Source organism: Microcebus murinus, chromosome 15 (assembly GCF_040939455.1).
Source record: "Microcebus murinus isolate Inina chromosome 15, M.murinus_Inina_mat1.0, whole genome shotgun sequence".
Taxonomy (NCBI): Eukaryota; Metazoa; Chordata; class Mammalia; order Primates; family Cheirogaleidae; genus Microcebus; species Microcebus murinus.
Genome location: NC_134118.1, coordinates 10,763,646 through 10,788,166, shown reverse-complemented (window position 1 = coordinate 10,788,166; position 24,521 = coordinate 10,763,646). Strand labels below are relative to the sequence as shown.

The window sequence follows — 24,521 nt, the reverse complement described above, 5'->3', positions numbered from 1 at the left end:
TTCTCATTCAACTTTTGAAGACTTCAGTCAAATGTCAACCCCTCTTGTGAATGATTTCCTACTCTCCTAGAGGGGGAAGGTCCCTACAGTGCTCATATTACTTTGTACCCATTTTTATTAAAGCACCTGCCACACTGTAATTATATTTCAAATAGAGAGAGCTAGCTCACAGAAAGCAATAAGGAAATAAAGCAATAAGGAAAACAATTCAGGAAAAGGACTTGATCAGCCAATTAACAGGAAAGAAATACTAAATAGCCAATACAGTCTTCTCTTGGTATCAGCAGGGAATTGGTTCCAGGACACCCCCACATCCCAAATCTGCACAAGTACACTAAAGCCCTGCAGCCAGCCCTGTGGATACAGTCAGCCCTCCCTATGTGTGGGTTTTACATCTCTCAAACACTGTATTTTCAACCTGAGTTTGGTTGCAGATGTAGAACCAACCTACTGATATACAGAGGACAGACTATATTTACTGAAAAAAAAAGCACACGTAAGTGGACTCTCACAGTTCAACCCCTGTGGTTCAAGGGTCAGCTGTAAATATATATGTAAAGAAGTTGAATCTCATTCTTAAAGAAATGTAAATGAAAAACAGCAAGATATCATTTTGCATTGTAATGACAGATTAAAATATTTGCTACTTAATACTTGAGAATTATTAGTGAGAAAGGAGAAGAAACAGGCTATATTGAGAACATAAATTGGCACTTTTTAGGAGAGAAACGAAGTCCTTTCCATAAAAATTTAAATGTACATAATCTTAGACCTAGCTATTCTAAGTTATTTGTATGTAAGAATACTCATCACAGCGTTATTTTTAAGTGAAAAACTGGAAATAACTTAAACATCATTCAATACAGAACACGTTAAATCTATCAACAACCCATTTAAATAAATACTGTCTAGTTATTAAGAAGAATGAGGTAATTATATATGTTGCTAGCATAAAGAGAAATCTAAGACATGAAAACTGAAGTTGCAGAGCCATGTGGACTGCATGATGTCATCTGAATACTCACGTACACACAATAGATGTATTTGCTATACATGCTTATAAATGTATAGAAAATACTTGGAATACATAAACTTAACACCAATTATTTACGACAAATGGGATTAGTGAAGCCAGGAGCTAACTTTAGTTTTTAACTTCTATATTATTTCATTTTGTAGAATGAGGCTACACTGATTTTATAATAAATGTTTTTAAAAAGTCTCTCTACAATTGGAGAAAAAAATTCTACATTCCTTTATAAAGATTACTATTTTAACAAACTGCATATGTAACTGAAATACATCTGTTAGGTAAACTACCAGGTAATACTTTAGGTTTATTCTTTCAAACTGGAGTAGGTATTTAGTAGTTTTTCCAATAAAATACAGTACTAAAACCTGTTCCATTACTCATTAAACTTGCTATAAGATATTTATGTACTAGATAAGAGCCCCCAATACTCTATCAAACACCATTAAAAAAATTAAATGCCTCACCTCTTCTACTTTGCACTGAAGCAAGAGGAAAGAAAAGAGACAGGAAATAGATTAGGAATATAGAAAATTCATACATTTATAAATAAACTGCAGATTTGGAAGCATTTCAAAATTAGAGCCTAAGAAATACTACACATAGAATAAATCTTTAAAGTCTTCACTAATCATTATACTAAATTCTATACAAGTAATGGAAGAGATACATGTTAAACAGTATTGACCAAGCACTTCTTGCTAAATCTGATATTTAATTTCCAGTTAAGAGAAAACCTTCCCAGCCAAGTTTGTTAGACTACTTACTGATCTGATTCAAAGTTTCCTGAGGAATCCAACTCATATCAACATCATTCTGACTTGATGTACCCATTTCTACTTTCTGTATGGGCCTCTTGCGCTAAGAGAACATAAAAATATAAAAAATGTAAAAATATATTTTAAATATATATTTAAAAATATATTTTAAAGTAGTTCCGTTACATTGAATTTTCCCTTGCTAAAAAGTTTCATATGTTACTATACCATTGGCAGACCAAATAAGAATGTCTATTTATATAATGATTTTCTTTCCCTTTAGGAATCAAATTGTAATCAAAGAATAAATTTATTTCTATGTTCAATAAAATTCAGGATAACTGCTGAAATGTTGCAAGCAGGCAGTTTCTGAATTATAAGTTAAATAGAGGTAAAAGGTTGGCACAGATAAAACAAAAACATAAAATCTCATTTGAGCTAACAGTTAACCTCAATTTATTTATTTTTTTATTTTTTTTTGAGACAGAGCCTCACTTTGCTGCCCAAGCTAGAGTGAGTGCCATGGCGTCAGCCTAGCTCACAGCAACCTCAAACTCCAAGGCTCAAGCAATCCTGCTGCCTCAGCCTCCCGAGTAGCTGGGACTACAGGCATGCACCACCATGCACGGCTAATTTTTTCTCTATATATTAGCTGGCCAATTAATTTCTTTCTATTTATAGTAGAGACAGGGTCTTGCTCTTGCTCAGGCTGGTTTCGAACTCCTGACCTCGAGCAATCTTCCTGTCTCAGCCTCCCAGAGTGCTAGGATTACAGGCGTCAGCCACCGCACCCGGCCAACAACCTCAATTTAATCTAAGAGCCTCAAACTTTCTCCCTAGAGTATTTACAACAAAACTGCTAGAAAGTAAAAATGATTCATTTTTTGCCTGCTCTAAAAAAATACCAAAAAATAATTTAAAAAACTTAATTATCAGGCCGGGCGCGGTGGCTCACGCCTGTAATCCTAGCTCTTGGGAGGCCGAGGCGGGCGGATTGCTCAAGGTCAGGAGTTCAAAACCAGCCTGAGCAAGAGCGAGACCCCGTCTCTACTATAAATAGAAAGAAATTAATTGGCTAACTGATATATATATGTAAAAAATTAGCTGGGCATGGTGGCGCATGCCTGTAGTCCCAGCTACTCGGGAGGCTGAGGCAGAAGGATCGCTGGAGCCCAGGAGTTTGAGGTTGCTGTGAGCTAGGCTGACGCCATGGCACTCACTCTAGCCTGGGCAACAAAGTGAGACTCTGTCTCAAAAAAAAAAAAAAAAAAAAAAAAAAACTTAATTATCTAAATATGTATTATATAGTCCATAAATTAGATTCTGAACATAAAGATAATTAAATAATGGCTTCACTGAAATGGAAAAAAAAAGGTATAGTTATACCTAATAAATTTATAGTAAAAATTCCAGTTATTATGAAAATGAGGCAATGAAGTTTTAGAAATTAACATTTAAGCATTTCTTTTAAAGAAAAGTGCTGGCCAGGTATGGTGGCTCATACCTGTAATCCCAGCACTTTGGGAGGCTGAGGCAGGAGGATCACCTGAGGCTAGGAATTCAAGACCAATCTGGGCAACATAGTGAGACTCCATCTTTACAGAAAATTTTTTAAATTGGCTGATGTGGTCATATGCACCTATATTCCCAGCTACTCTGGAGACTGAGATAGGAGGCTCATTTGAACATAGGAATTGGAGGCTACAATGAGCTATGATCATGCCACTGCACTCTAGCTTGGGTGACAGAGCAAGACCTCACTTCTAAATAAATAAATATTTAAAAAATGTGTGGTTATTAATAACATTTATTGTTAATTTTAATATAGATTTGACTGACTTAAGGCTTAATAAACATTTGCTAAAATGACTAACAGTTGTTCAGGGTCTAACAGATTATTCTAACATATTTGACACAATTTGTGTTATACTTTTCCATAGAGAAGAATAGCATAATTTGGAGTTACAAGAACAGTAAGAAGGTAAAGAACACTCTGGAGGGTACAAAGGACAATCATTGTATATGTGCATGAAAGTGTAAATGTATCCAAGTTACATATCCAAGGTCTCATCTTCAGGTTTTACTTTTAAAAGGTTCTACAAAGCTGTAAGTATACAAACTCATGGTCAGAAGCAGCTACAAAAAACTAGATTGTGCTTAACTCAGTGTTGTAGTGACTTTTGAAGTATGACTATAAGAGGTGTTTATCTATAATTACCTTTCTAGACTCTAGGAGTTGATGAAGGCCAACAACAACCAGAAGCCCAAGACCAGCAAGGAACATATACATAAAGATTCTGGCATAAAAGAAAATATAAACTGGCATTAATTCATAGGAAATACCACAGCTAATTACAACTGTTAATTCTAATACATAACATAAGCTTTCCAAATAACTTATAGGGAAAAGGACTATTTTTCACTCAACTTAAAATTCAGGCAATTAGTTTTATAAATTTAATTTGTATTTAAGAGCAATTAGTCAATAAAAAAGCAATTCTATGATTTAAAATAAATAAAATTACTTTATAATTTATGCTATATTCAAAGCTCACAGTTTAAAATAATTGTGTTAGGTTTTGTGTGCCTCAAACATTACATTATTTTGCACAATTTAAAAATTATTTCAGGTGAATTACATTTAAGTCTACAGTAAGAATGATTCATCATTCAGAAAAAAACATGTTTTTCAAGAGAAAAACTTCTAATTTATGTTCTCAGCAGTAATTTTAGACTTAACTTATGCTGGTGAAGAAGCTTACGGGCATGGGGTAAAAAACAATTTAGAAGAGATGAAGGACAGAAAGCCAACTACTATCTTTTAAAAAGATTTGTCAGTTTCACCTATCTTTCCTAACTTGATATTAATAGTTATAACAATCATCTAAAGTAAGAATGAATGTAGTAAGGATTTCACCAAATCATATAGTCTATTTTCACCATTCAAAAAAATTTGCTGAAATAGGAGCAAACCTTCCAGTCCTACCTTATGAAAAAGATCTACATACGGTAACTTTCACTTACGTTTCTCCATCTAACCCATCTTCTCTTTCAATAACTGTAACTGTTTGATTGAAGACTGCATCTTGGAATACATTGCCCTGTTTAAAAAAAAAAAAAAAATTACAAAAATCTGAAATGTATTGAAAGTATGAAAGCTTGTAAGATTTCTTAAAACTGTTACCATCACAGATACACTATCACTTTCTCATCACTTAGGCCAGTAAACTCAACAGAGTCACATGTAATTACACTATTCAATGTCAGGGAATGAACATTATAATTTTACTTTCGCCTATAAAATAAAAATATCACCAGATTGGGCACAGCAGCACCTGCCTATAGTTCCAGCTACTCGAGAGGCTGAGATGGCAGAATCTCTTGAACGCAAGAGTTCAAGTCCATCCTGGGAAACAGTGAGACCCCTGTCTCAGTTGTCCCCCACTTTCTTTGGGGTTGAGGTGTGTGAACAATCAGGAAAACAAAGTAAAAACCAGATAACATTGCAGAAAGAAACAAAGATTACAGAGCATTCATACATCAGCAGCTCTACCTTCTGTTATCTTCAATCTTCCAAAACAAGGAAGGAAGCATGAAAATGTACAGTAGTTGCAAAAGCAGATCATTTTAAGAACTGGACCTGAATAAAAGTCAAATTCATGTTCTAAACTGACAATGAGCTGGAAACCAATTTCTTTATAATTAATGGGTTGGTGATTTTCAGTATCAAATTATTTTTCTGTTGTGGTCTTGAAACTATTTTGTCAGGTCAACACAATTTTAGTTTTCAAATATATCAGAATCACTGGGACAATACACAGCTCTGTGTTCAATGCCTCACACAAATACAGTATTTTTTTAAAACTGCCAGTTATTGCTGAACTATAAATATATAAGTTTTATTTCAAGATCTTTCAGTTTGCTTCCTCTATTGACAATTCCAGGAATCAGAATATGCTAATGAAAATAACATTCAAAATGGAATAGAAACTACATATATGCTTGCTGGATCACACTTACTTCTACGTGAAAGGATGAAAACCTTTCCTGTCTACTAAGTAATTAGGAAAAAAGGGAAAATTTAATGGCAACACGAGAAATTTAACTCAGACATAAGTTAAACATGTTAACACTAGGGTGATGAAAAGCCTTAATTAGCTTCCAAGAGAAAATGAAATTTCCTTCTCTGAAAACTTTTTGAAAAGGGAATGGTTTATATGTGCTCTCATTTGAGGGACACAACAATTGGCAAAAAGGGGTTGACTTCCAGCCTCAAATTCTAGTGGGTTTCTTTCATTTAGTCAAAGATGACTGATATATCATATATATAACATACAGTTTAAAAATCATAATACATCAGAGCTTATATTGGGACATTTGGTTCTCATAAATGAAAACTAAACTATAAATCTTGCTGCTAAACTACCTTAAAAATATCTGGTTATATCTTATCTGTGAGTATATAAAATGATGGAAAAACAATTGCAGAAAGTCTTTAAAACTTACAAATATAAGCAGCAAAATGGGCAAAACAAGCAACAAAAGGAGGTACAAAAGCACATTACTTAATAGATCTTAACATCTAAAGCAGCAGTAGACTCCACTGTGTGGCTTGCTGCTCCTTTTCCTTTTGAGATCCTTTTCCTCCAAGTCACTTCCCCTCCCACACAACTGCACCTTATTACACATATCTCTAGTATGCATCCCTTATCACACTGTTTTACTACCTGTTTTTGCCCATCCTCCTCACTGGATTATAGACTTGATAGAGACATGTAATTTATCTTTGCCTCTTTGGTGCCTACCACAATTTCAACCACAAAATAAGTACTTGAATGAATAGAAGACTGTTTATTAAACAATGTCAGTTGTCTCCATTCTTCGCTAACCTTAAAAAAAAAAATAAGGTTTACCGGCCTTACATTCAAATCTTTGTAGTTCAGATTGATGACCAGACCAAACGGTCGTCCACCCATAGGCTCCGCAGGAATGAAGGAGTACTCAAAAGTTGCTTGTCTCTGGGGTGGCACTACAGTGTTCAGAGGAAGAGCCGTGAAATTCTGGATATAAAACTGGTAGTCCTGAGGATAACGGAATGAGGCATCTAAGGATTCAACAATGAAATCTTCTGTACCCTTGTTTGTAAAGCCTACCAGGAACTTCACAATGTTATTTGCTGGAAAATCTGAGAAACAAAATAGAGACAAGAAAATTTGAACATATACCAAGAGTTCAAAATAAAAAGATATTACTAATAGATTTTGACACCCATTTCCTACTGCATATGGACTTGGTTTCAGAATTCTTTTCAACAGAACACTCCGGTCAGCCTCTAAGTAGAAATTAATCAACTAGAGTTGTTGTATAAGCTAAAACCCTTTTGCAGAGAAAAGAATGATAGAAAGATAGAGTCCAAGAAGACCATCTGAAAACTAGTATTTGTTAGAACATAAAATATTAATCAGACAATCCATCTCCACTTTAAGCAAGTAGGAAAATGTAAATTTGAAGGTTAAGACCCAAGGAGATAGACATAAAAATAAATGAAGCAAAAATCACTTAATCAAATTATACTTTTTGCAGGCATAAAGCTGGAAAGTACACGGGAATAAAACAAAAAACTTGAGACCAAGAAAATTAATAACTTTCAATATTAAGTCTTCACTAATTATACTGTAGACTACAGAACTGAGTTCCATCCAGTACAGTACAGGCTGTGGCGTCAGACAGATTGTCTCCACAATCTATTTATGAACTGGATAACCCTGGACAAGTTTCTCAACCTCTCTAAGCCTCAGTTCAACAATACTATGGTGTTAGGATTAATACATGCAAGGTATTGAGAACAGTGCCTACGGTATAGCCCTCAATAAATATCAGCCATTCCATTTATTTACTTTTAATGAAATCTAGGCTCTATCCAAGGCATAACTGAAGAGATTTAATGTTTCATTAACGTTTAACACTCAAAATATAACAAGTGACTTTGCTGTGACAGTTTGAAAAAGTTTTAAAACATTATCTTTTTGAAAAGGACATTTAATTTCTAGTCAAATTGAGCAGTATTTATTTTTCCCTTAGTTTAAATGCCAGCAATACTACCTTACAGATATGGGTATTCATATATATGAGAAAGTTTTTTCAAAATACTTGTTTGCACATTTGTTATATAAAAGAGAATGTTAATAAAGATCTTAAGCACTACCAATGCTTCCCATTAACCCCAAGCTTATCATTTTAAAAGTCCTATATCTGAATAAAAACTAGTATTTCTATATTACCTTCTCCTTTTACAAACAGGATAGTTGTATCTGCACTTGGTGAAGCTTCAGGTTCACCAGATACATCTTCTTCCTCTTTATCTTCTGCCTAAGAAAAACAACATTAAAAATGGATTACTATGGGAGAAAAAAAAATGCATCATCCTTTAAGAATAAAGACTTTTAGATTTCAGTTTCTTGAGCAAAAAAAAAAAAAAAAAAAAAAAAGAATAAAGACTTCACTAGATTTTGGCAAAATATTGCTTCTCCGTGGCTTTACTGAGATTAGTGATATGAATTCCATTGTCTCATAGTTAAAACAATATATAGAGCAGTGCTTCTTGATGGCAATGTGCATACCAATTCTCTGGGGATCTTGCAGATCTGATTTAGGTCTAGAATGAAGCCTGAAATCCTGTATTTCTATAAGCACCCAGGATATGCCAAGGCTGCTGGTATTCAGACCGCATTTTGAATTGCAAGATTCTAGAGCAGGGGCTGTAAACTTTTTCTGGAAAGGGCCAAATAGCAAAATATTGCTCTAGAGACCATAAATTCCCTATTGCAACTACTCAACTCTGTGACTACAGTGTGAAAGCAGCTACAGACAATAAATGAGTGGGCACGGTTGCCTTTGGCCTGTGGCCACATTTTAATCACCCCTGTCCTCAAGCAACTTGATGTCAGCCTACAAAGATTTCCATTCATATAACAGAAAAAATTTCCTTTGAGAATCTGTCACACAATTTGCAAGAATTTTTTAAAAAAAATGTTATCAGGGATCTTATTAGGGTAATATAAACATCCTAAAACTGAGTTCATGTTGCACATCTGAGCAAATTTACTAGTCGTATGCTTAAAAGAAGTGAATTTTACAATACATAAACTGTCTTTCAAAGTTTTTTTCTAAAAAGTGAACAAATTTTACATTTAAAACTCTAAACCTCAGTACAGCATCATTTCTCCAGGCATTAAAAAGGATTACAGAGATAATCATATATTTGAAGTGTTCAGGCTCTTAAATTGAGATGCTTAACCACTTCGGTACAAGCGTCAACTATAGTCAATAGCCACAGATGAACGCGCACAGCAACTCTAGCCAACAGCCATGATATGAAGGTGCACAGCCAAGTGTCAACTTTAGCCGACAGCTGTGATATGACTTTTCTAATTTTTCATTTATCAAAATAAATTGTGAACATTTAAAAATAATGTAATGAAAACATATATGTGTATGTTACCTATTCTGATTTACATTACAAGTAAAGCTACCTGTAAAGTAAAACAAGCTTTTAGTGCTTTAAAGCTTTCCTCATTACACAAGAGCAAAATGGATTCTTCGTCAATGCACAACACAAACTACCGTGTGGACTATGAGTGCCGGCTGTGGGCAAGGTTTCGCGGCCGGTCAGCGCAGTCCCGAAGTGGTTAAGGGCACACTGTTTACTGGGAGTTAAGTTTTCATTTATGTAAAACACTCCATCCCCTAGTAGATAAGACTTCTAAAGGGCAAATACTGTCTTGTAATTTAAAAATTCTCCACATTTGGCTCATGCACTTAAAAATGAACTCAAACATTTGTTCAATGACTGTGAAACTGTGTTATAAGTTACATTTTAAGTATTCTTTTTTTTTTTTTTTTTTTGAGACAGAGTCTCACTTTGTTGCCCAGGCTAGAGTGAGTGCCATGGCGTCAGCCTAGCTCACAGCAACCTCAAACTCCTGGGCTCAAGCAATCCTCCTGCCTCAGCCTCCTGAGTAGCTGGGACTACAGGCATACACCACCATGCCCAGCTGATTTTTTCTATATATATATTAGTTGGCCAATTAATTTGTTTCTATTTATAGTAGAGACGGGGTCTCGCTCTTGCTCAGGGTGGTTTTGAACTCCTGACCTTGAGTAATCCGCCCGCCTCGGCCTCCCAGAGTGCTAGGATTACAGGCATGAGCCACCGCGCCCGGCCTTAAGTATTCTTAATGATAGCATTCACTTGGTAAGAGTAAGGTTCTACTTTTGGGGAAAGAGACTCATATAAGTAGGAGAAGAGATCAGAGACAGGGAGGCTGGAAACATAAGCTGTAGGAATAAAGAAGAAAAGGTTTACTTGAGACACAGTTAAGAAAATTCATCCCTATGATTTCATTAATGGGTTTTAGAGAATAAAAACAAATGGAAGACATAACAAGGCAACAGCTCAAATCACTAGAGCCATATCAAAACAGGAAATAATTTATGGAGATGGGACGGATGGTAATTCTGAATTGCATTTTGGACATATGAAATTTGTGGTACATATGGAGCATCCAAATGAAGCTATTCTGTGAAGAAGTGGAAATACAAGTATGGAGTTCAGTAAGGTAGGTAGCTAGAAATGGAGATCTGAAAGTCACCAATAGAAAGTGGTAGTGGTTGAAACCACACATCTTACCAACATAAAGGGAGTGAGCAGAGGAAGAGAATGTAGTAGAGAGACCAAGAAGCAGCAGCAGCTGGGCAGGGAAAACTAAGGGGTGGGGGGTGCCACAGAAGCTAACATAAAAGGATTTAAGGAAGACATAACCAGTACCTGCTAAAAAGAGCTCCAACAGGATAACAATGGAAAATAGGCCAGGAATTTGGCAATTAGGTTGCTTGCTGGTGACCTTAGCAAGAATAGTTGTACTAGGTATATGGGGTCAGACAGGTTGAGAAGGAATATGAAGGAAGCAGATCAGAAAAGCTGGACAGGTTATTGTTTCAAGAAGTAACTGGTGCTGGTAAAGATTAGAAAGTGGATAGCAGCTTCAGGTGGATGAATAGTTTATAAGCATGTGTGTAGCTTAATATAGCCACTGAGAAGGATCAATGCTTGAAGTTACAAAAGGAAAGATAATCTAATAAGATCCCACTGGAAGAGACGGGGAAAGAGCACACATGGAAGGGTTAGTCTTAGAAGACAACAAGGACAACTCATTATTAAGGAGACAATGCAGAAAGGATGGGTAAATAATATATTTAGAAGTAGACTGTAGAAAATTTGAAGAGTTCACACTTGATGGCCTTCTTCACTTTCCAAAACTGAAGGCAATATTGCTGCCAAGACCGAAAAGAATTGATGTTAGGGGTTTAAAAGTGGTAAATGTCTGGAACCCTAGCTGTGGAAAACTGCAAAGTACATGTAAGTAAAAGTAGCTAAGTCATTTATCTTATAGCTAATCAGCATATCATAAAACATATAATGCTTACTACTTGCTACCTTGTAAAACCCCAAAATATTTCAACTATCACAGACTACCTCCAAAAGCAGAGTAAAGATACTGGTAAGCACTGGGTGCCTCTGGAGAGACGGCTTCAGTGGCTGGAGGACAGGCATACGAGGAAAACTTTTCACTAAATACTTCGTACCTTTTAAATTCTGAGCCATTTGAATATATTATCTATTTTAACTAATAATTTTTAAAGGGAGCTAGTGTTATTACTGCTATAGTTCTTGTTTTAATAAAAATAACAACTATCATTTCTGTTTAAAAAAATACTTTCTGAAATGATGGCAAGCTACATTGCAACCCATAGCTTTCTAGAGTTAAAAAAAAAAAAAAAAATCAGCAGAGTAGAAAAGCCCCAGGTTACTTTTAAAAAGGTTAGTACTGTAAAATTTTATGCCAATAACTTGTATCTAAACCAGCTCTTGGTATCTCACATCTTAAGAAAAACCTCCTTTCGGCCGGGCGCGGTGGCTCACGCCTGTAATCCTAGCACTTTGGGAGGCCGAGGCGGGCGGATTGCTCAAGGTCAGGAGTTCGAAACCAGCCTGAGCGAGACCCCATCTCTACCAAAAATAGAAATAAATTAATTGACCAACTAAAATATATATACAAAAAATTAGCCGGGCATGATGGCACATGCCTGTAGTCCCAGCTACTCGGGAGGCTGAGGCAGTAGGATCGCTGAGCCTCGGAGATTGAGGTTGCTGTGAGCCAGGCTGACGCCACGGCACTCACTCTAACCTGGGCAACAAAGTGAGACTCTGTCTCAAAAAAAAAAAAAAAAGAAAAGAAAAACCTCCTTTCCTTCGCTTACTCCAGGGACACAGGCCCAGCAGCAAAGGATCCTTCCATAATCTCCCAATTCTTTGATGCCTTGGCAACTGAGTATAAGCTGATAATACAGAAATCTTGGGAACAACAACAGGCAAAATTCTAGCTCATTCTAGGTGACTTCTGTAGCAGCTTTGGCTCTGTGGGCCCACTTTCTTAGACAGCCTACATACAAGCCTACACCTCTGCTAGTATGGTTTAGTCCAAAGGAAGGAAACATTTTCCCTGCCTTCCTGTTTCAATCAACCCTAATCATTTTCTGATTTGAAAAAAGTAACCATGAAGAGCTATTAAGACTTTTGTACTAATTGGCCAGGATGGGAAGTGGACAATCAGAGTTGTTCTTTTTTCTCTAATGGTTCTCAAGGCAGGGGAAATGATTAAGGTATGGAAAAGTTCTGGCCAACATTGTAAGGATATCAAGGATCTAACAGTTCCCTTCTCTATTCTCTTCGTCCACAATAAGTACATCCCAGTGCCAAAGAGCCCAAGTAATTTCATATTAATGGCTATCACAATATAATCCATCACCAAATTTCTGTACATGCCCAAATTTCAAAGCCCCAAATATAATTTTTAATCCTAAATTCCTAAATGGATTCCCTTCCAATAGTCACTCTAACAGTGGCACTTTTAGAACAGTCAAACACTTATTACAAACAATGAAGCAGGAATGTATTGATCTAGTTTAAATGGTTCACTTAACGAACCAGTTTGAAGATACAAAGCCCTAATATAAATCCCAAAAGTATGGGTATACATCTATATGAAAGGCTTGACATCCAGGTGATCAGTAAGGGGTTCCTATAGAATGGAGCATTAGGAAAAGGTACACAAATTAGTAAGGCTATTCTATTCAGATGAAATAGTTGAAATAGTATGTCCAATGTATAAAAACAGTAACTCAAAAACATCAACAAAATAGCAAGCTGATTATCTTAGTTAGAAGGCATACTCCATAAAAATTAATATAAGCCCAAAGAGAAACAGAAATCTACATATTAGGCTAAATATTTTGATACTGAAATAACAGAATAGGAAATAAGTGGTTTAATCTGGAAGGAAATGACAAAATCTAGAACCATGAAAAGTTCCTAGTTCAAGTGTGGTATGAAAATAAAAGAAAAAAAATCTGTGTAGGACAATTTATAGTAGAAAAGAAACAAAATGAGTTAGCTAGACACATGCTGCAACAATCTTGATTCCATCCCAATATTCTTACTGTCATACTATAATTATACAGTAAAAATTTCAGAGCTGGATAACTTCTATGAGATCTTTTTCTAACTCCTTTACTCTTCACAGGACATATTTTACGTATAGTTTATTATCTGCTCCTCACCCCCTGCCCCAAAAACAAAAGTCCTAGAGAGCAGAAAACAGTGCCTGGCACATAGCAGGGACTAAAAAATACTTACTTTTTAAATGAAAGCAAGCAAGAGGAAATTGAGACCCAGAGAGATAAGTCAGAAAGCTAAGCCGTATGTATCACAAATCTATTATCACATGGTCCAGTACTATGCCCCCCACTATACTGTTACCCTCCTAGATCCATGTCCATATGATCTCCAATTGTTCTTTAACTATTTCATGTCTCCTTCCCCATTCCAAAAAATACTTATGCTCCATCTTCAATGACTGGGCCCTATTTTCCAACTTCAATCCATTTTGATCACATTAACAAAGCTCTAAAGTTAAGAATTTCATATTTTTATATAAAAAGAATAAATTCTAGATGTATTATATACATTCTATATATATTAAATCTACAGTCCCAAACCCCTGGGGCACAGACGGATTCCAGTCCTTGGCCTGTTAGGAACCACGCCAGCAAGTGAGCAAAGCATCATCTCTATTTACAGCTATTCCCCATCGCTGGCATCAACACCTGAAATTCGCTTCCTTGTCAGATTAGCAGAGACATTAGATTTCCATAGGAGCACAAACCCTACTTATAAACTGCACGTGTGAGAGATCTAGGTTGACACTCCTTATGAGAATCTAGTGCCTTATGATCTGAGGTGGAGCAGTGATGCTCTAGCACTGGGGAGCAGCTGCACAATCATCCTGAAACCACTCCCAACTCCCAACCACCCCCTCCCCTCTGTGGAAAAACTATCGTCCATGAAACCGGTCTCTGGTGCTAAAAAGCTTGGGGACTTCTGTATTAAACTGTATATAACACTAACCAAATCTGTGGGTTCATCTTCTTCAACCTCAGCTTCATCATCTTCATCTTCAATTATTGAATCTTCCACTGTTTCTTCATCCTCTGTAAGATCTTGAGCCACTGCTAATGAGCCTAATAAAATATAAAAGAGGCAGTTAACCTTTACTCTGGAATACCAACATTTTTTAAGATCAGGTATAGGCAAGAAAATTTTCACCCTAGAATTACTCAATGCCCCAGTTCACCAGAATGATGCCAAACTACTATGTATCTAAGAATATTTATTTTATTTTACTAGTAATCTTAACAACTGCATGTTAATTTTTAAAGTGAAATGCTGTTGAATTTTAAAAAGTACCCTTCAGGTATAAAAATGAACTTCGTAAACTAAAGAGGTCCTGAACTTCAAGCAATTTTGTTAAACAAAGGAAGGAAAATAAGTTTGTTGCAAAGATAAGAAACTCCTAAATTTAATCCCTGTCATTAACCACAACCAAAAAAACAGGTCTAAAAGAAAATAGCAACCTCAATATCTCCGCAAGAAACAATGTTATTAGATTTTACTACAGCTGAAACTCTTAGAATTTGATAGCATATAATTCCTGGAGAAAAAAATGTCTGTATCATATCCACAGTAAAAAACTACCTTGTGGGCCAGGCACAGTGGCTCACGCCTGTAATCCTAGCACTCTGGGAGGCTGAGACAGGAGGATTGCTCGAGGTCAGGAGTTCGAAACCAGCCTGAGCAAGAGCAAGACCAAGACCCCGTCTCTACTATAAATAGAAAGAAATTAACTGGCCAACTAATATATATAGAAAAAAGTAGCCGGGCATGGTGGCACATGCCTGTAGTCCCATCTACTCGGGAGGCTGAGGCAGAAGGATTGCTTGAGCCCAGGAGTTTGAGGTTGCTGTGAGCTAGGCTGACGCCATGGCACTCACTCTAGCCTGGACAACAAAGTGAGACTCTGTCTCAAAAAAAAAAAAAAAAAAAAAAACCTAGCTTGCACAAAATACATTGTTTAGTAAAAACTATATTGGTAGGTTCAGGGGTCACAGCAAAGAATCCAATTATTTTTGCATATGGCTTCAGATATGCTTTAAAATTTTTTATTTTTCCACATACCTGCCACAAAATACAGTTGTGATATCAAAAAATAAATAAATTATAGTTTTATTGGCAAAAGTACTCTAAATAAGTCACATTAAAAAGATTTCGGGCAAGACCCTCAAAAGAATTTCCAAGTTTCAGTGTCTTCCTACATTTCTCAGAAAAAATGATGATGTGGCAACTCAGTAGAGGAAAAAAAAATGTGGGAAGAAATGTGTGATACTCAGGAAAAATATATTAACAACCATGCATTTTAAATCTTTTCCACATCCTTGAGTTCTTAATGGCCTATAAGATTTCTACAAATATTAAAGAACATTGAACCACGATTATAAACTGAAAAACAGCTTCTGTTTACTCAGCAAAGACTAAAATAGTGCATTCATAATTTCCAAGTCATTTTCAAACACCAATAAAAAAAATCTATGTCTGACATCGTAATGTAGCTAAACTTGAGAACTTCTAAATATATATAATGACCCTACATTTCAGTGGCTATTCAACAGTTTTATTATTTTAATGTTAACCAGTAACAATTTTGTCCCTAAAAAGCCTAACAACTTTCAATTGGAAAAACTGAGAAAACATTTTCTTGAAAGAAAAAAAAAATGCTTACAAGTTATTGATACGGTTTAGTAAAAAGTTGATTTTCTTAAAGACGACGTTTATAAAACCTGAAAAATACAGTCTAAATTCTAAAACTAGAATCTAGTTTTAGACTTGTCAAATTTTCTTTAAAAAGCTGAATGAGAACAAACCAGCAAGCAACTCTAAAGGAAAAGAATCTCTTTTATACCAGGTATAAAAGAGGTATAAAAGAATCTCTTTTATACCTTAACAGTTTTGGTTAATTCTCCCACTTGGTTTTCTAATCAATAAACAGAAGTCAGTTACTTCACTTTTCGTTGTAAAACAACTTCTGGGTAACTGTCACTATTGTTCATTAGGCCACACACCTTGCTTATAGAATGAAAAGGAATTCTAGCGATCATTTACACTAATTCTTTCACTTTACAAATTAGAATATCGCAGTTCACGACAAAACCAGGGCAAGAGGCCAAGTTGCCACATTCTTACGTTCTGCCAAGTTACTTTCACACACCAGGTTAACTGTTGGAAAGAATAAACTCATATTTAAAAAGAATAAAATTCGAAGTAGACTTTTTCCAACACAATACGACGCTTCCACAAGTAATAAATGGTTACATAAAAAGACAGAGAGAGAGAGAAGAGAGACATCCCACAGGGATTCTTCAGTCCGCCTTGCAGTAGGGGCGGATAAGGGGGTGAGGATGGGGAATCTCCCTGAAATCAAGACTCCTGGTAATTCATAGGGATCAGGTGTTGGAAGAAGAGGCAGGTGACCATTAAAACATAAAGCTCTAACAGTTTAGATGTGTAGAAAACAAGGGTTTCAGCAAATGAATGAAGGCGGACTCCCAGCGTGGAAGCTAAAGACACGTCAGCCCAGAGCGCGAGGGGATGGGGGTGGAGCGGAGCTGGAGGCGGCCGAAAGAAAGACACCGGGCTGCGGCGCGCTCGGAGCGCAGCCGTGCCACGGCCCCCTCGCTTCCCCCCTCGAGCCGAGGACCCCGCGGCTGGGGGCATCCCTGCAGGCGTGGGCCCAGGGCAGAGGCGCAAGCCCAGCCCTCGGACGGCCACGGAGCAAGGGCGCCCGGGCACCGCGCCGGCGCTCGGCGAGCAAGGGGCAGAGGCCGCAGCGGGGTCTCGCCCTGGCGCGCGCTGCGGACCCTGCTACGAGCTGGGGGCCGAGGAGGAAGAGCGGGGAGAAGGCGGAGAGGCGGACGCGGACACCGGGACCAGGAGGCGCTGTCACCTCCAACTTCAAACTTAACGCCGCTGGCGTCTTCTTCAGGGCCACCCCCCGCCGCCCACTCCCCTCGCCTTACCTCTGGGGCCGCCTCGGAGCAAGACAGTGGCGGGGAACACGAGCAAGAGAAGGAGAAGCAGGCGGGGGAGGAGTCTCATGGCGCGGCCAGTCCGGTGTCCAGTCCCCGTCAGCGAGGGTTCTCAGCGGCTCCGGCGGTAATGGCGTTACTCTTCATCCGGGCTCCGGGCGGGAGGGGCGGGGCACGTACCACGCATGGGCCTTCGCCACGCCCCCTCCGACCGAGGGGCGCCGCCGACGTGGCTGCTCCGCGCTCGGGGGGTGGGCGCGGCGGCCGCCCGCGCAGTCACATGGCCGGTTGCCGGAGTTTCTGGAGTTCCCGCGAGAGTCGGCCTCCCGCCGCAGTCACGGGCTGGACAGGTGCGTGCGCTTTGCCGCTTTTTCTGCCCTGCCCTCTCCTCTCAATCAACGCCGTCTGTGGTTACTTTATTTGAATTACGGTAACTGTGCTATAAGGATCATGAACTGCCTTTATGTGGCATTTAAAAGCAAAAAAAGAAATTGTTTTTTCTGGAATAGATAACATTGTTTCCCTCCCCCTAAAAAAAAAACCATTAAAATATATACAGTGGAAAAAGACATACAGTGGAAAATCTTTTTCCCCTATGCGCCTGCACCCTGTCCCATAGTTAAGGACCATTCTGAAATTCATATGTGACATTCCAGAATTAGAAATCACCTAAAACACTTCCTGGCATTTAGTAAGCATTTGGTAACTATACAATGGGTGCAGCAATGGCTGTAAAATTTTAATTTCTTCTACCTTCTCATCTACTTTGAACTTTGGGTTGCTGCAATAATCTTTTATTTCATGAAATTAATCTGAATACCAGGTAGGTTTGGATTGGACCAATGTGAATTGCCATGGAACAAATAAGCTAGCTCTTATTAGGTGCTTATTGTTGTCAATCACTATTCCTTAGAACTATGCTTTCATATATGCCTATGAGCTGTGTATTATTACTAAGGAGAAGACAGGCCCAGAGAGGTTAGTAATTTACCCACACCTTCAAAAAGCCAGCACATGGCAGGTGCAAGATTTGAACGGACCAATCTGGTTCCAGACTCCACACTACTGGCTTAGGACACTTGCTATTCTACTGTTGTCTCTGTTTAAGGTCTCATTGTCCTGGGGTCCCTGTAAAGGCAACTTGTAGCTCCTGCTACCACTATCTACTTCTGTCAGCTAAAGTCACAACCTCATAGTGCTGGGCTGAATCAACTTAACCCCATTCCAAGCAGCCCACCAGTGTTGCCACTGCTGCTGTTGCTGTTGCTTCTAGGGCCCCCTGCAGAAGTGGAGGGCCTCCCCAAGAGGGCATCCTCTCACTTTGCTGCTGCTTTGCTCCTGTGCCCAGCTACCAACCCTGCCACTTTGCCCAAAGCCACCAGGACTGCTGACCCTGCTTTGATGTGGCTGAACCTTGCTAAGTGCTCCACTGACAGGAATAATCTCCCTCCCCTACTTTGAGGCACTTTCTGCTTCATAAGTTTCAAATGAGACCTGTTCTTGGCTCCCAATGTCTGGTGGGTTGTTTTAGAAACACAACCTTCTATTTAACTTGTGGCTTTCTCCTAGTACCAGAACCAAACTGATGGAGACTACATAGAAGGCATAGTTATAGACCTCATGCTATATTCACAGTCACCTCTGCTCTTCATCCCTGCCTTGGGCATGTCTCACTGACTCTTTTTTTCCTTCAGAGGACTGACTTCTGATGGGAAGGACTTCTTATTCCTTATGTTAAAGCAATTCCTAATAGGTCTGTCTCACCAGTTGTCAGATGTTTAGATGTAGCCTGAACCTACTGTTGTCAAAACCACAAGGAAGTTTTAGTCTACATCCAGTTGCTAGTTGCACAAAGAACCAGTTATTGAAACAACAAGGATTGCCAAGTAAGAAAGGAATTTTTTATACAACGTATCTTACGAGGAGAACAGGAGAAGCTGCCTCAAATCCATCTCTCTGACTAATGGAGATCATGGGCTGTTAAAGGAGAAGCCATGTGCCTCCGGGCAGGTCATAATATAATTAACAAGGAGCTCCATACGTGCTTTGGGGCAGGTCATATGCCTCATTGGGGCAGCTCTGGGGGGGAGGGATGGTGACTCTAGGCTTCAGGAATCTTGCTCAGGGGCCATTGGAATCTCAACTCCTTTGTCTTGCAGAACATCCACCATTTCTGGGAAACAACTCAAAAGGTCAAGTAGTTGAGGGAGAGGATTAAACAGGGGTCAATAAAATTTGTTCAATACCCCCCCTTACACTATAAGAAAAATTTAGTTTAGGCTTCAACTGGGACTTCCACTCCTATGATGTGTGAACTAAAATGCTCAACCCCTACCGGCTGACTGAATGGACCCCCTCGTGGCCAGAGGAATATCCAAGGGCAAAGTTGCCTGCCAGGAGGAGGGAGGTCAGACAGGCCTTATCATGCCCCACTCCCTTCTTGGAGATTTCCTTTGTAACCAATTAACAGGCCTAAGGGTATGCAAGACAAACCTACAGGCCCTCAATTTGCAACAAATGGTGGCTTATCTCTGGTAAACAGTTTATGTTAAAACATTCCACGTCTTTAGACAAAGCTTCATGTCTTTAGCCAATTACAATCTAAAGAATCTTTAAACCCACCTATAACCTGTAAGCCCCCCCCCTTCGAGATGGCCCTCCTTTTTGGGCCAAACCAATGTATGCCTCCCACACATTGATTGATGGCTTTACCCATAACCCTTGTCTCTAAAATGTATAAAAACCAAACTGTAACCCAGCCACAGTGAGTCCACTTGCCCAAGGCCTCTTGGCAGTGGCTCTGGGTCATGGTCCTCAAATTTGGCTCAGAATAAATCTCTTTAAAATTATTTTGCAGACTTTGGCTTTTTTCCGTTGACAGATGTTATCAAATGGTTACTGAAAGGACAGTCTTGCTAATAAGCTATCTAACACAGAAAAATAAACTATGTAACTTGCTGTCTTTTAAGATTAACCACAGGAATCTTAACTTGCTGTCATTAAGATTAATGACATGGGTCTTTAAAAATTAACTGCCTGCAGAGATTGTTTTACGCATTTGAAAAGAGCTGCACAGACAAAAAGGAAATGTAAATCCTCCTCTTTTATATTCACCAGACAAGTTTGGTCAGACTACTGGTAAGCCAGTGGGGGGGGGGGGGGAATGAACACCCTAACAACTCACAGCTATCTCCTGTTAATCAGTCTACAGAAATAAATTTTTCTTTACCCCTTTATAATCCCCAATAAAAAACCCAAGTCACTTGGCCTTGGAGGAGGCCAGCACTCCTTTCTTCCTTTCTTGTGCTGAACCCTTTCCCTTCTCTTTAGGAGAAAGTAAAATAAACTTTTTACTTCTTTCTATCCTAATCTTTGTGTTAAGAATTACTTCTCCACCCACATCATGAGCCCCCCCCCCAACATCTGGTGATCCATATGGGGACTCGCTGCTACCTCCAGAAGGGAGGAAGTCACTTCTCTGCCTCTGTATATATGAGTTCATTTTTCTGCCTCTGTCTGAAGACTGCTCCCTCTTCTGCAACACAGCTCTCAGTACAACCTTCTCAGCGTAAATGCACAAATACCATTTGGAATTCGGTGAGTCCCTTGTGTTCTGGAGTGATTATATGCCCAAGGTTAGGGGTGGTAGCTTTTGTCTAGGTTTGGTCTGAAAGAGATACCAGCACCAGGTCTACCACTCAGAAGGGTGCCTTGGAGGGGTGCCTCCTAACCACCCCCACTGGTCTTCACCAAGACCCAGGGACGCCTGGCCTTGGGGAAGATCTCTTGGTCTTGGTCTGGGTCAGAACTCAGGGACTCAAGTTCTCTGGCCAGATCTCTAGGTTTCAGTCTGACTCAGAGTCAGGGAGGCCTGATGTCTGATCAGAACCCTGAAGGTCATCTGAGTTGGAGACACCCCTCAGACCTTTTTTTATGGACATATGACCATCCCTAAAAGGTTCTTTTCTTGCTTCTAGTTGACATCAAGGGCAACCTTCAGTTGGCCCCACCTAAGGAATCCCCACTGGGATGTCTTCTTAAGACCTAAACATTTAGTCTTCTATTGCAATACAGCCTCACCACAATATAAGTTAGATGACCAGGAGGTTTGGCCTGACAATGGCTCTCTTAATCAATTACTAATGGATTTTGTTTGGGACTTGAATTTTAGACAACCAGCTACTAAATGTGCAGCAGGAAAATATAAAGTTGTGCCTATTCTGGATGTTACTGATGGGATGAATTTAGAGAAAATAAAAACATACAAATAGAAAACACAGATCTGCATGACTGTCCAATTAGTACAAAAGCAGTAGCTTAGGGATCAGAGAAATAAAACGCTCACCCTGACTGGAGTGCTCACCAATTCTGCATCACTGTGCTCCATGTTCTTCCCATAAGAAGCAGCTTTCCCTCCATTCCCACCCAGAGCTCCCCACCCAATGGGTTCCAATCCTTAAATTATGGAATTAAGAATTCCATCTACTAACTTATTTAAGTTCTCCCAAATATTTCCTCACATTCTCCCACTCTCACCTCTGCACCTATCTCTTTGATGGTTTCTGTTTTCCAGGAATAGTCCACATCCTGGTTGCTCTCATTCATATAGCTCAGGCAAATCTGCCTTTGATTCTCCACTTCTGTCATTGTATTCCCTTAGAATTTGTAGGAGCAGGGAGTTCATTCCCTTTGCTTACTTAAGATTTCCCTCTGCATCCTTAGCAAATGTGTTTATTAAGCACTGGTTTTTGTCCTCTTGCATGTCCCCAGGCAACTGTGTGGCCAAATAACTCCCTTATGTCCTTTAAATCTTGGCTTAACTGTCACCTTCTCAATGAGGCTTATCCTGACCTCCCACTTTAAAAGTACAACACTGCCACCCTCACATTCCCCATTCCCTCTACTCTCCTCTTCTTCATAGCACTTGCTACCTTCCCACACAAGTTCAGTGTGTCCCCTGTTTGTCTCCTGTCTGTCAACAGCTTACAGCAAGGGGTCTTTGATTTCATGTTAAGCAATAGTGCCTGACACCCAGTGGGAACTCAGTAAATGTGTTGAATCTATGAAGGGATGGTAGTGTTATAAGTCACATCTTTCCTCCATAAATATGAACCCAAGTTTGATTGTAGACCTAATAAGAATTGAAAAACATTGAGCAATAAAACGCCCAAAAGCTATGTTTATTATAACTTTGCAGGCAAAGACTTAAGTGTTCTCTCATACAGAAAGAGCTAAAAAAAAAAAAAAAAAAAAAAAGAATTGGGTTGGCCAGGCGTGGTGGCTCACGCCTGTAATCCTAGCACTCTGGGAGGCCGAGGCCGGCGGATTGCTCGAGATCAGGAGTTCGAAACCAGCCTGAGCAAGAGCAAGACCCTGTCTCTACTATAAATAGAAAGAAATTAATTGGCCAACTAATATATATATAGAAAAAAGTAGCCGGGCATGGTGGCACATGCCTGTAGTCCCAGCTACTCAGGAGGCTGAGGCAGGAGGATTGCTTGAGCCCAGGAGTTTGAGGTTGGTGTGAGCTAGGCTGACGCCACGGCACTCACTCTAGCCTGGGCAGCAAAGCGAGACTCTGTCTCAAAAAAAAAAAAATAAAGAATTGGGTTTTTTATACTACACCTCTGAGGAAAAAAATTCTTTTGTGACCCTTATAAAGGGGGGCACTGTGGGAAAACGAAAACAGGAAATAAGGATGACTTAAAGGGAGTCCAGCCCAACTCCCCATGAAGGACGGCCTCCAGTCCTTGCCCAGAGCATGCCTCGTTGAGCAGAACAGATGAGATCACAACCACGGAACCCCCCACTCCCCTGCATCTGCATACTTAGGCTCTGCCTCCTTTCTGTTACAATAAAGCACTATTTATAGGCTTATTTGTGGTTTAGATTCCATGTCCTGCTCAAGGACATGTGGTTCAGAAAATATCCTCTCTCCTCTACCTCACGATAAATTTCTACTTCTCTAATGCATTGCTCCCATCAACATACAAATACACTATAACATTGCCTATCTTTAAAACCAAAACTCTTCCTAGGCCTCTATCCCCCTCCAGCAAAATGTCACTATCTCACCTCTCCATTTCCTTCCTTAGCCTATTCCAACAGGGCTTTCATTTTCTTTAATGTTCCACTAAAACTTGCTAAATCTAAGGGCCTCATTTGAACCTTCTCTCCTCCCATTCTTAAGCACTTGTCTCTCTAGGCTCAGTTGGACACTGTCAGAATTGACATTATATCCAGGACCCAAAGTGCCCACATGGCCCCCTTTTATAGCAGGATCATATGGGGGCCAGGTAATAAATGGTGTCCTAGGACCAAACTAACAGTGGGTACCTTCAGGTCATCAGACCCACCCACACCTCATCCCCGAAGGTACAGATGGAATGAATGGACATAGTTGGTGGTTGAAAGAACCCTCACATTGTTTCCCTGACCTGTGGGATAAGAGCTAACAAGAGTATGAAAGTCCAAGTGGAAGCTTCTGAAATTGCCACCACTACTCTCCTCCCCACCACGATAATAAATTAAAAACACAACTCCATCCCCAGGGAATGGTAAAGGTGTGCGCCACCTTCAAAGGGGTGGTGGTCTCTGTTAAATCCCAATATAATCTGCTGGCTAACTTCTACAAAAACCTGATAGAAGCCTAAGCACATGCAAAACCCCATTTCTACAAAAAAGAAGGAAAGAAAAACTAGCCAGGTGTGGTGATGCGCACCTATAGTTCCAGCTGCTCAGGAGGCTGAGGTGGATCACTTGAGCCCAGGAGTTTGAGACTAGCCGGGGCAACAAAGTGAGACCCTGTTTATAAAAAAGAAAGAAAGAAATTAGCCAGGCATGGTGGTGTGCAGGATACTCAGGAGGCTGAGGTGGGAGCATGGCTAGAGCCCAGGAGCTTGAGGCTGCAGTGAGCTATGATCAGGCCACCGCACTCCAGCATGGGTGACAGAGTGAGACATCACCTCTAAAAAAATAAAAACAAAAATCAATGGAGTTATGAAGACTGGCAACATGAGAAAACAGCTATCAGAAACACTAAGAGTTTAGATAGCCTATTTAATTAGGATAATATGTGAAAGTGCTTCATAGACTGTAAATAATCTTTCGCAAGGTATGCTGGGGAGTGAAAAGAGGAACCATGGTAGCTTTGGAAGGGAAGAGGGTTGCAGGAAGGATTTGTAAAGGCCAGGGTA

At 39.3% G+C, this 24,521-nt stretch overlaps 1 protein-coding gene across 4 annotated transcripts in view; it reads right to left on the bottom strand.

The window, feature by feature from the left end:
* Positions 1–17,512, bottom strand: part of SSR1 (signal sequence receptor subunit 1) — a 111,673-nt gene extending 94,161 nt beyond the window's left edge. For 2 of the 4 annotated variants that reach the window (XM_076010468.1, XM_076010467.1), the window contains exons 1-7: positions 17,317–17,512; positions 14,315–14,427; positions 8,070–8,157; positions 6,711–6,973; positions 4,813–4,889; positions 4,007–4,085; positions 1,798–1,891 (exon numbers count right to left, since the gene is read on the bottom strand). In XM_076010468.1, the coding sequence (XP_075866583.1) occupies positions 1,798–1,891; positions 4,007–4,085; positions 4,813–4,889; positions 6,711–6,973; positions 8,070–8,157; positions 14,315–14,427; positions 17,317–17,395 (793 nt within the window). In that variant the 5' untranslated portion in view covers positions 17,396–17,512. The remainder of the gene's footprint in view (positions 1–1,797; positions 1,892–4,006; positions 4,086–4,812; positions 4,890–6,710; positions 6,974–8,069; positions 8,158–14,314; positions 14,428–17,316) is intronic. The other 2 variants (XM_012753602.3, XM_012753604.3) reach the window with 2 other exon arrangements.
* Between the last annotated feature and the right edge of the window lie 7,009 nt (positions 17,513–24,521).